Source organism: Gouania willdenowi, chromosome 19 (genome assembly GCF_900634775.1).
Source record: "Gouania willdenowi chromosome 19, fGouWil2.1, whole genome shotgun sequence".
Lineage (NCBI taxonomy): Eukaryota > Metazoa > Chordata > Actinopteri > Blenniiformes > Gobiesocidae > Gouania > Gouania willdenowi.
This window is the reverse complement of record NC_041062.1, coordinates 1,140,705-1,152,927: the sequence shown is the minus strand read 5'-3', so window position 1 is coordinate 1,152,927 and position 12,223 is coordinate 1,140,705. Positions and strand designations below refer to the sequence as shown.

The 12,223-nt window shown below is 37.7% G+C and overlaps 1 protein-coding gene and 1 long non-coding RNA gene across 11 annotated transcripts in view; one reads left to right on the top strand and one right to left on the bottom strand.

Annotated features, from left to right (window-relative positions):
• Positions 1–9,869, top strand: part of LOC114481285 (uncharacterized) — a 179,923-nt gene extending 170,054 nt beyond the window's left edge. For 2 of the 6 annotated variants that reach the window (XR_003676231.1, XR_003676234.1), the window contains 4 exons: positions 1,271–1,347; positions 1,480–1,727; positions 5,213–5,488; positions 6,478–6,614. This is a non-coding gene — a long non-coding RNA (uncharacterized LOC114481285). Of the gene's footprint in view, positions 1–1,270; positions 1,348–1,479; positions 1,728–5,212; positions 5,489–6,425; positions 6,667–9,548 lie in introns of those variants that run through there. The other 4 variants (XR_003676230.1, XR_003676233.1, XR_003676235.1 and 1 more) reach the window with 4 other exon arrangements.
• Positions 1–12,223, bottom strand: part of LOC114481283 (calcium-activated potassium channel subunit alpha-1-like) — a 106,885-nt gene that overhangs the window by 3,892 nt on the left and 90,770 nt on the right. For 4 of the 5 annotated variants that reach the window (XM_028475975.1, XM_028475977.1, XM_028475974.1 and 1 more), the window contains 9 exons: positions 6,963–7,086; positions 6,424–6,648; positions 5,248–5,440; positions 4,329–4,442; positions 4,042–4,134; positions 3,013–3,143; positions 1,559–1,753; positions 326–444; positions 17–238 (listed from right to left, as the gene is read on the bottom strand). In XM_028475975.1, the coding sequence (XP_028331776.1) occupies positions 17–238; positions 326–444; positions 1,559–1,753; positions 3,013–3,143; positions 4,042–4,134; positions 4,329–4,442; positions 5,248–5,440; positions 6,424–6,648; positions 6,963–7,086 (1,416 nt within the window). The remainder of the gene's footprint in view (positions 1–16; positions 239–325; positions 445–1,558; positions 1,754–3,012; positions 3,144–4,041; positions 4,135–4,328; positions 4,443–5,247; positions 5,441–6,423; positions 6,649–6,962; positions 7,087–12,223) is intronic. The other variant, XM_028475976.1, reaches the window with a different exon arrangement.

Below are 12,223 nucleotides of genomic sequence, written 5' to 3'. Positions count from 1 at the left end.
TTGGAGAAGAACATACTTCTGTTTGTCTCGTGAATCCCTGCCTTTGGTGCGGTTGGTGCGGTTGGTCGTTTGGATGGAGTGCACTGACGAGCTCTTTTTGCTAGAAGAATATGAGGAATGGGTGGAGTGGGAGAGGCTGGTCCGCGACTGGCCAGCGTTGTGGTCAAACTGCATCAGGCAGAATATCAAGTCTGACGGAACCATCTCGAACGCGTAGGGTGGATTGGTGATGACATATCTGGAGAAGAAACAGAACCAAACATGAGACTGTCGCCACGGCAACAATAGGGATTTCAGAGTTTACCACGTAAAGATAAAGCTTTACCGTTTAATGCACTGGCTTTGTGAGTTTAGATGTGCGTCCCGTAACCGATAGATGCCAAAACACAGCATGTTGTAGGTTTTCAGGGCTTTGCAAAACAGATCACCATAGCAACCCCCATCCTGCCAAAATGCAACAAAACACAGATCTCGTACATTGTCCAGGTGAAAGCAGACACACATGAATGGTGGTATAGAAATACTCTCTAGCTGCCCATGTTGGACTGTTGTGTAAATGTAAAATGTAGTTAACGATTCAGGAAATATTTTAAGTATTAAGTATTTTCTTCTTTTTTGAAATTATTTATTTTTCTGTATTTTTGTTGGAACAATCACACAAAGTTTACAAAGGGTGGCATACAACACAATTTATAAAATAATAAAGTAAATAGATGCATGTGATCTTTTTTTCTTAATAAAAAAGTCAGTGAGAAATAAATAAAAATAAAATAAAATAAACCTTGAAAAACAGAAAATACATATTTCTTCCTTTGAGGTTCAAATCACCCTCTTTTCCACGTAGGTTTAAAAAATAATATAATTAAATTAAAGAAAAGAAAATTTTAAGAAAGTGTACATAGTTTTATAGATCAACATTAAAACAGTATTTTTATCTAGTTGTGGAAGAAATTCCATAAAATGTAATTTAAAATGAATGAATAGTGATGATATTAGCCATGACCTTTGAGGGAATAATGACGGTATCCATTTAGATTCTATAGCTTAATATATTTTATCATTTTATCATTTCATAAACCTTCATCTGAGCTTTTTGTTCATGATATAAAAAAATGAAGGACTGAAAATAGTTTTCATCTCACAAAAGTCGAAAAGATAACAATAAACATAACAGCTTGTGTGACTGACTATGTCAAGGTTTTTTTATTGTCTGTCTCATAATTATTTACTATTTACTATGATATAGTTATGATATTTAATCCATCCACAGTGTTTACAGCTAAGAACCCTCGGATCGACCAAAATCAGCATCAGCAGAAAACCCTGGTTCCTCCTCCTCCAGTCTGAGTACGTGTAATATTAATAATACAAACACTAACGATCCCTGGAATAACATTACAAACTCTGTTAGTTTGGAAATATCAACAGAGTGAATGATCTTGTTTACGTTTATATTCCTCTGACCTTTGACCCCCCCAGGTTGTGCATGTGTAGTTCCAGAGTGTGAAAAGGCTTAGACTTTCTTCCCTGCCCTAAGATGACAGAAGCGCTCACTTACCCCGAGGTCAGCGAAGGGCCCGTCGTACAAAGCCAGCTGTGCCACTCGACACCTGTCCCTGTTGGCCAGCGTCTGTGGCGTGCTGTAGCCGCCCCGTAATGCATTCTCCTCCGCCAGCAGACCCTCCAGCTCCGGCGTCGCCCCGCCCGTTACCAGCGTCCGGATCAAGGTGAGGATATTATCGTTGAAGTACGTCTGAAGGAGTGAAGGTAGAGTGGGAGGGAACCCATAATCAGATGCCCACAAAAGTCACAACTGAAGCTTCTCAGAGTGGCTGAACGTCCACATCCACACTGAGTGCAGGTTACACTCACAGCAGGGCGGGGTCAATTACATTTTTCACTTACAATTATGTTCTTAATTACCAAAGTTCAGTTACAATTCATTATAATTACTGATCCTGAAATAAATAACCACATAAAAGTTAACCTTCCCCTTGTGTTAGCTTTTTGTTAGCATCTCTAATGCTAACGGGTCCTAAATCAGCTGTAAAATACACTAATAACTAATATCTATTATCTAATTTATTTCCTATCTATTGATTACCTTGTTAGGCTTCATAATCGATGAAAATATAGGTTTTAATATTTCTGGTGTGGGCGTCAGCCTTTTTTGTGACAGTACCCCTCGATTTAAATGTTTTTTAAATGCTAAAATGTGTGAAAGCATTAATAATTATTAATACCTAGATATGTGTAGAACTGTACATATAGAACTGTAACAGTTTTACGTTAAATTATAATTGACATTTTTTATAGAATTTTCATGGCAATTACTTTTATTTTTTCATGGCCATTGCAATTACAAAGTCAATTATCTGAACTCAATTACAATCTGTAATTAGGATTACGACAGCAACGGATTTTTAAAATTACAATTACAGTTTTAATTATGCCATAATTGTAATTTATTATAAATCATGCAATTGCACTTCTAATTGTTTCTAACCCTGGTTCACATTTTTGCTGTTTAATCCTCATCTAAAAGTCCTGCTATTATCCTTTCATCAAAACCCACGACAAAGGCTTTTAACGTCGCATGTTTCCGTTCTAATCTCTCCTGTTATAGCTTTGCTGATTCAAACAAGGGCAAACATGTGTGGCCTTTACTTTGCACTGCAGTCTCCCTCTGCTTGTTCAGCGTAGTGACATCTCCCTCGGCTGCTGACGGCACTATTGACTAAAATGATGGATGAGGGCTGTCCATTAGGTAGCATTACCTTTGTCTACACAGGAGCCCAGTTGAAGGCAGCTTTGTTCTAACCTCACTCAAACTGAAAGGCGGACAAATGAAGCCATCATCCCAACTACAAGTTCTTGTTATGTCATGAATCACTTTACCCCAGGGAGAGAGCTTTTAGGGTTTTTACGTTTTTTTTTAAGGTTGGGTGTGGTGAATTATACAGAGGTAATTTTCACATCCCTTCAAAATAAAATAAAAAGCCTCTGACTTACCGCGCTCATTAAAGAATCCAGCACGCTGACTGCAAACGCCGTTCCACATGCAAAAGGCTGAGTTAGGTACAGCTCCGTGTCTGGATCGTCGTCATCATCTTGATCCAGGAACTGGACATTTGAGTCGTTCACTAAAAAGAATCATATTGAAATGTGTGACTATTTTTTCTAATTGCATGTATAAATATCATCCTAGTACAGACATCATCAAGATTTCAATTTGACCATCATGATTTAAAAAAGCTTGCATCAGATGAGTGACAATAACAGTCGAAAGCTGCAGATATGGACTGTAGTAGAAATCTGATTACAGTCTAATATTTGGAGCATTTTAATCCAATTGTGGACTTTTATTTTTCCTTATATCTGAAATTGCATTCATCCAATTTGTCTTTCCCACATTCCATATCCAGGCCATTCATGCACACTCATGACACCATGCATATTGTCAAAGTTCCCAAAGTCCTCCTGAGGTCACTACCCGTAACACCAATGTGCCACAGTTTGTCTCGTAAGTCCATGACAGACCATCCAATTACTTGTACTTGTACGTCAAGTCAAATGAAAATATCTCACTGCCCGAAACCTTCTTTAAAGAAATGTTTGAGCTTGAAAACACATGCAGTAGCATGAAGAAAGTAATGATCTAAAGATTTAGTGAGAGAACAGCTCCTGTGAGGACATAAGAAGAAGAAAAAAAACCAAAAACGTCATATTGAAGGAGCTGAGATGAAAGAAAGAAGAGCACAGGCCAGAGAATGTGATCCGACAGAAGATGCTCTGAAAACAGCCACAAGGACTTCTGAAGGATCAAAAACCCTGTAATTCTGAGAAAAATAAAAGGGAGAATTTTTGCTTTGAGATAAGGAGGCCAAAACAAGACAGGCAATTTCAGGCAGAACCAAGAGTAAAATGTGCTCAAAGTGATGCCATGGGAATGAACTGAGCCCCTTGTGCAGTGCGAAAAAAAAAGAAATCAAAAGAAAACTGATATGGAGGCAACAGTAGTTACAACACTGCACTTCTTACCCAGCTCAGTTATCATTTGTATGCTGGTCCCACTGCTTTTATCCTGACTGAGTGAAATCACCGGCACTTTTTTGCCTTGCTTTGCTAATGGGGCTAGACAAGTGTTGAGGAAAAACAGTTACAGGTACATGTCAACAAGGGACAAGGCATGAAAAACTACACTTTTAGTTTGGTTAATTAAGCTTCGACAGCCTCTAGTTGTTTAAACTGCTTTGTTTTAGATAAAGTACACAACAGTGGAGAGAGTGCATGAGACATTGGAGGCAAATATGTATCAGCAAACATACCAAGTTCAGTTATGATGGGAATATTAGTTCCAGTCGTGACAGAGGTTTGCCTTACTAATCCATGAACTGGGCTGTTTTCTGGAGAGGATCTATCTATCCCAGGTGGTGTAAAGCCTTAATGGACACACACAAAGACACATCTGTTAATGCAGTATTCAATAGTTCATTAAAGGTTACAATCAAGCATATCAGCAGAACGAGAACGCCAGAGCCCCCTCATCCATTCCTCGCCTTTTGCAAAGCCTAACCGACTGCAGCGTCGACGTATTCTTGACAAGAACCAATATTAGGCAATATATAATACATGTGACATATTGCTCATTTTGTTTTCTTTGTGCGTGCTCGGAGACGGAAACCTTTTACATGCAGACGCAAGAAAAGCATGTTCAGTATATGGCGCCGTGAAATAGAAAATAAGTGGTGCAAGATTGGTTTGAAATTGACTTGACATTCCTTGCTTTCCTCAGAATGACAAGTAAGCACATTAAATCAGTGATGCTGTATGTATTATACATAAGTTGTGTTTTGACATCCATCACTTACAGCTGACTAAGGCAAATGTGAGGCCATACATGCACTGGAAGTAAAATGAATTATTCTTCTTTATGGTCAAAAGCTTTTTAAAAGCATTTCTCTTAATGCCAAACAATGACAATGACCAATGACCATCTGACCACCACTAAGTGCTTGAAGTTGCATTAAGAAAGCTCTAACATGCAATATTAATCAATTACCTGCTTATATTCTGAGAAGAAAAAAGGTTAAGCTGTTGTTTCTTGATATTAGGTTTGGTACAGTAACCCAAGGATAAGTCAGTGAAGTTTAACGTCAGTAACGGTGACACCAGGTGTGCCAGTACCAACCCAGTCGTGTCTCCTTTCCAGGCTTTGCTGGGGATCTTTGATCGGGCGCACCTTACCTTGAGAATTGGCCTGCAAGACCCCGATGCTGTCGTCAAACTGCATGGACTTGATGTTGAGTGACGCCAAGATACATTCCTTGTCTTGCAGTGATGCGTCATCAATATTGTTCTGATTGGCTGACAGGATGACACACATGTCACAGAGGTTGATGTTGACAGCCCTCAGATCTGCTCGACTCAGCGGAGTGCCCTTTGAGAGGAGGTGAAGGACACAATCAGCTATTGGACCTTTTATGAGGTAAATACTGACAATTGAAATGTTTAGTAAACAACACTGACTCACAAATCCATAAAAATGCCATCTTTATTTACCAAGTCTAACCCTAATCCTAACACTTTGTTTTAAGTTTTAAGCATAAGGCTGACATTACGCTGTCATTATCTGTCATTAGCATGAATAAGGTGTCATCAAGGCTGTCATTCACTGTGTTTTAATGACAGATTTTCGCAAATTAAAAGCGATATTTGTAAATGTCGACAAAGTATAATTGTGCTTTCAACGTGTTTCCATTGAACACAGGAAGACGGACACTCCAAACGTCTTTATAACACTCTGTATTCCTTTGTTGTTTCACGTCTAATGTGGCAGTAATCATTATTTAAGTATAACGCTAAAAAATGTCCCAGACTCCTCTTCTGTCCACACGTACCGCGTCATGTTTGTGGTCATGTGACCAGGTATGTAACGTCCTGTGAAGTGTATTTGCATAAAAAGTGTTTCCATAGCGCTTTTGCGACACATTTCAATATCGAAACGTCTGAAATTCCTCCTCATGAAAGTGTAAAAACTTTTTCATGATATTTGAGTGTTTTTTCAAAATTTGGGTGTTTCCATTACCAGTTTTTATTGCGCTATTTAGATTTTGAGCATTTCCAAGGGTAATGGAAACGCAGCTATTAAGTGTTGTTTGCTAAATTCTGACACTATGTTGGGTTATTTTCTCTCGATGAAACCCTCTGAACCCCTTCATATAGGGGTGTATGGGGTTAGGTAGCGTTAGGGTAACAAATGACACTTAATGGCAGCCTTAATGACACCTTATTCATGCTAATGACATGTTTCATGTCACAATAATGACAGCGTAATATCAGCCTTATGTATAAAACTTTAAGTAAAGTGTTACTTACATTTTCAAATAACCTATTCTCTAAATGAGATTTTGTCCTACTTACAGGCAGAATAGACAATTTTGGGAAATTATGGAGCGTCTCCCATTCTCTCTTCAGATACTCAAGGGAACCCACGAACACGATGTGCTTCAGCTCATGGTAGTGGAAGTTGCTCGCTCTTAGGGGCATCACAAAGTTCCGGAGACCTATAAGTGCCGATTTTACGTCTCCAAATATGCACACAACCACATGGCCACTCAAAACAGTCATGGCCGCCTCACTCCGGGTCTGAGAATAAAAAACAAGGTGGGTTAGAGAGGATAGAAAGGTAAGAAGAATGTATGTCATCAGTAATACTGCCTTTTTTATTGCAAATATCAGCACTTTGCTTAATAAATGTGACACCTCAGGCCTGTAAACATATCACACGGTTCATAAATGCAATAAACTCTGAAGGTAATTTGAAAAATAACATGTGTATTAGCACCAGGAAAGCTCTCTGTGTAGCAAATGACATGTCAAACATCTGACACACACGACAAACTGACAAAACACATCCGTCACGGGCCGAAGGAGTGTCAGAGTGGAGGAGTAGAACCCACCAAGATGACTTTCTCAATGTCTTTGGACGTACACCAGTGAAACATTCCCGTGGAGTCGTATTTCTTCACGTTCTCATCCATACTCTCAATCTGATCGTTCCCCGGGATGAGAAGCGGGTCGTGTCTAATCGCACAAACAAATGGAAGACAAAAGGTTGGAAGAATCAGTCACTGCCACCTTGGAATAAATAATACTTCCTTTAACCCTCCGATTGTCCTGGGGGTCAATTTGACCCCAATCACATTGTTTATCATTAAAAAAAACAATAGTTGACTTTTTTTCGTGACTTCCTAATTTGATGGCTACAATTGATTAAGCATAACATGATCATGATGATATTTTTTCAATGTGCTGAACACACATTGCTTGCATTGGTGTTTCTCTGGGGTCAATTTGACCCCAAGCTTTTTTTAGCTGTAAGTGACGTAAAGACAGACAGTTATAGTAAATAACTCCAAACATGTTACAAAAAAAGGGGATAAAAATAAGTAAATAAATATGTTTTATTCTTCATCATAGTTCATTCTGTGAGAGTCATGATGTGTACCCCAAATTTAAAAAAAAGATATTTGAATGAAATACTTTCAAAATACACTAATCAGGGTTGGGGTCAATTAAATCTTTCAGTTACAATTACATTTTCAATTACCCATGTTCAATTATGATTTAATTATGATTACAGTTATCACCATTTTTTATCCTCAGGAAGTCAATTAACAATTACTTTCTCTATTACCAAAGTTAAATTACTATGAATCACAATTACTGAGCCTGAAATAAAAACCATTGATAACCATCCTCTTGTGCTAGCTTTCTGTTAGCATCTCTAATGCTAACAGGTCCTAAATCAGCTGTAAAACACACCAAAAGCAAATATCTATCATATCATTTTTTCCCAATCTACTGTTAACCTTGTTAAGCTTCCTAATCAATGGAAATATAGATTTTAATATTTTGTAAATGGTAAAATGTGGGAAAGCTTGATATGAAACATATTTGAAAAATTGTATATGTGTAGAAGTGTAACATGGTTCCACAGGTTTGCATTCCATTATAATTGACAATTTTAATAAAATTTTCATGCCAGTTACGATTACAAAATCAATTATCTGAACTTAAACTTACTTAAATTACAATTACATTTAAAATTACACCATAATTGTAATTAATTATCAATTACACTATTACAATTATATTTTAACCCCAACTCTGACACTGACTCTGAAACTCAATGTTTTGACCTGATGGTGGCGCTGCAGGAAAGGTCAAAGGTCACTTAATAGGGTTCAAACTCTAGTGCTCGTTTATGTTGTCAGTAAATTTGAGAAGATTTGGATGAAAACTATTCAAGATAAATTAATTCTAATGTAAAAGTTTGTTTTGTTATCAAAGCCTTATTTCACTTGGTCAACAACTTTCTGAAAATCATTTTGTGGAGCCAAATATTCCTGGGGTCAGATTGACCCCAAAGGTCAAATGTGTTGGATAATAGGAGGGTTAAATAAAATAGGTCCCTGAAATTGGTTTTTTATTTTTACTGAAAACAAGTAAATTTTTCGTTTTTCCTTCATTCTTTGCTCATTCCTGTCAGAGGCCATCTGCAAAAATGTCTACAAAGCTGCCATGTCATCAAGCAGAGTGACATCAGTGGCAGCAGCCAGGCGGAAGGAGATGGCAGCAACACACTGCGTTGACTGGCATGAGCACGGAGATGCAATTACGCCCCCTTACTGCATACAGCTCTTGACGTTGCCGCGCTGCGTGGTAAAAGCTTTAACAGACCAGACTTTAAATATTTCAGCAATTTGCCCAGCCATATTTGCTTTCCAAAGTGAAGGGTATTAATGTTTTAACAGAACATCAGGAGTACTGTATATAAAATAATTTCCTCTGAACATAGCCGCGAGGCTCCAGCCACCTCAAGGATGACCGCTAACATGCTGTGGTCCAGACCATCAGCGTCTCTGGTTACGATAACTTCATCAGCTGAGTTCATTGAAATAGATCAGCATAAAACACAATAATGTCTGTGATCAAAGGTTTTCATTTAAAATCTATAATGATATTGTTTACGTCAGGCTTGGTCCCTCCCCAGGCGTGAGATGACTGGAAATGATAAAAAAAAAAAATAGAAATAATTCTATTGAGGAGCCACTAAATCAGTGTTTTTCAACCTTGGGGTCAGGACCTCATGTGGGGCTGCCTCGAATTTAAATGAGGTCGCCTGAAATTTCTGAAAAATTAAGACATTTTTGAATTTTTTTAATTATTATTGTAATTTTTTTCAATTAAAACAACATAATCTTAAACAACTGTATTTCTAAGCGTTCACTTTGTAAATCTAGTTCAACTGAAATGCAGTAAAAAAAAATAAAATAAATGTATATATATATATAGATATATATATACAGTTGAAATACAATTGATGGTTTTTTTTTATTATTGATGCACAACCTGGTGCAGACTTTGCAACACAACAAATGGTTTTTGTCAGATTTGGATCACAGATGAAATGTGGTCGTGTCAAAAGCCAGACAGTCGTCTCTGTGCCAAACCTTTTAAACTTCTTTAATCCACTCCCACAGAATGCTACCGTACGTGTTAAGCATGCATGAAAGTGTCAGAGGAAACTGTCACCCCTCGGGCTCGAGGTGACCGAAGACGCAAACCTTCCTTCAGGCTCATATACCCCGAGGCAGGACCTGGTTGTCCTTTCAAGGAAGAAGCAGCTGCACATGAGGACGTCTTTTCTGCTGCTTTTTAAAGCTCACACTCCAATTTGTTATTGCAGTTTTAATGTGACACGGTCTATGGTTATGGAATTCATAGGGCAAAGTGAGGTGGTGATTATACAGCAGACAGATACAAATTATGCACTGATTTTCTATATTCTTAACAAAAAATCCAGAGGTGAAACAAACTAATTACAAGTACTCACGTTACTGTAACTGAGTTGCTTTTATGGGTCCTTGTACTTTTTTGAGTATATTTTTAAATCAGTGATTTTACTTGTACTTAAGTATGTTTTTAAAAAAATAAAGTAATCTATTACATTTCTACTATCTATTTTTTTTTAAATTGAATTCATTGATACTATTTTATTTTATTTTATTCATTTTGACAAACTTTTTATTTTATACAGATGCCTTTGTAGAAAATAAATGAAGTTCTAATTGTGGTAGATTTGGTCTCTTCCTTTTAAGTTTCTACATGAGATGTTTACTGTATGTAAGGGACCCGTACCAAGATTTATTACCAACAATAAATGTGGGGGTGAAAGCAACAAGTATTTTATGTATGACTTACTTGTACTTTTGAATCAAGTAACAATACTTCTACTTGAGTAGGAGATATCAGTACTCTTTACATCCATCCATCCATCCATCCATCCATCCATCCATCCATCCATCCATCCATCCATCCATCCATCCATCCATCCCTTTTCAGATCTGCTTGTTCCTGTTAGTCAGGGTCGCGGGGGTCTGCCGGTGCCCATCTCCGGCTCACACGGGGCACTAGGTGCGTGTACACCCTGGACAGGGCGTCAGTCCATCGCAGGGCAACACAATTCACCAATCATCAAATAAAAACTCCAAGACATTTAAACTAAATCAGACATTTGTATATATGACCTCAGCCTCTAAGAAGATGTTTAATTTTTTTAATTTTTTATGTAAATTAATTCAAAATGTCATTTATCTATTTCTGAATGTGAAGTACTTCGCTTGCTTCTTCATATCAGATGATTCGTAAGCTTTTACTGCTCCAAACAATTTATCATTTCCTGTTTGCAGCTAAAAGGGAGTTTCTAGTTGCAGTTAAAACAATTAGTGGTTTTACACCTTGGCTAAATATTTCATCAATAGTCAAATGTCAGTCATTGCAGCCGCTGTCACTTGGGTTTGTCCTTGTGGAGATGACTGGTGAGGCCGAGCTCTGCCACGATAGCTATCACTCACTGTCAGCCGTGACGGCCTGTCACTACCCTGCACTGCCAGTAGCCTCAGCCGCACTGTAGCAGACATGACGTGTGTGTCGACGTGACCAAACGCGTTGTGACATCCCACAGTTAGATGTGTCTTATGACCCATCAAGGAGGCTGTAGATAGGATGTTAATTTCAGAGAGGTCGGCATTACTACGTCGCATATTGGACACAAAAGACGGGATTGCCTCTTCTTACGTGTAACTGGAATCATTACAAATGGCAGAAATGCCATAATTGCAAGTGCAGATTTAAAAAAATCTATTGACAATTCATATCGAGAATATTTGCATTTCCTGAAGAAAATGCAAGTGAGGATGGAGGCGCTGGCCCATCATTTAACACTGAATTACACTTTAGCCTAGCAATGCTATTAGCCAAGCATTAGCGAGTATTAGCAATGATCATAATATTAACATTAGCTAGCATTAGCCTATCATTAAAGTAGCATTAGTTATATCTAGCATTAGCGTTAGCTAGCATTTGCTACAATTAGCATTAGCCTAGCAATACTATAAACCAAGTTTTAGCAAGCATTAGCATTATCATAGAATTAACATTAGCCAGCGTTAGCCTATCATTAAACTAACGTTAGCTAGCATTAGCCTAACAATGCGATTTGCCAAGTTTAAGCGAGCATTAGCATTATCATAGTATTAACATTAGATAGCATTAGCCTATCATTGAACTCGCATTAGCATTTGCATTAACCAGTATTAGCATTAACTAGCATAAGCATTAGCTAATAATAAAATTAGCTAGCATTAGCCTAGCAACAACATTAGCTAGCTGTCAGTGCCCAATCCTTTCACTGGCCTGATCCTTTCAGATCCTTCCAACGCGTCGCTATCCGGTCGGCCTATTTTACGGTAGTTTGTGTACTATTTAAAAGGCTGAAATCCTGCTATTTAAAAATAACTATAATTTTTTTAGTTCATTCCAATTGGTTTGGTTTTTGATTGTCAATGTTGTGTATTGTGTGTGTCTCTTTTTAATTAACAATTAAAAACACCACCAAAAAAAACAATTAAAAACACCACAAAAAAGTCACATATTTACATGTGTACTCTTAAAATATTTAACAAATGTCGATTTACTTTCAAATATCACGTCCCAGGAGATCTGTCGTAAAGATTACGAGTAAAGGAAGTGATGTAGTCTACGAGCGCGCGTTGAAAGGATCTGAAACTATAACAGCTGAAGTTCAAGCTTGAAGCCGTTAAATCTTGAAACATGGAAATTCCCAATCAAAATGAATGGGAAAAATGTTTGAACG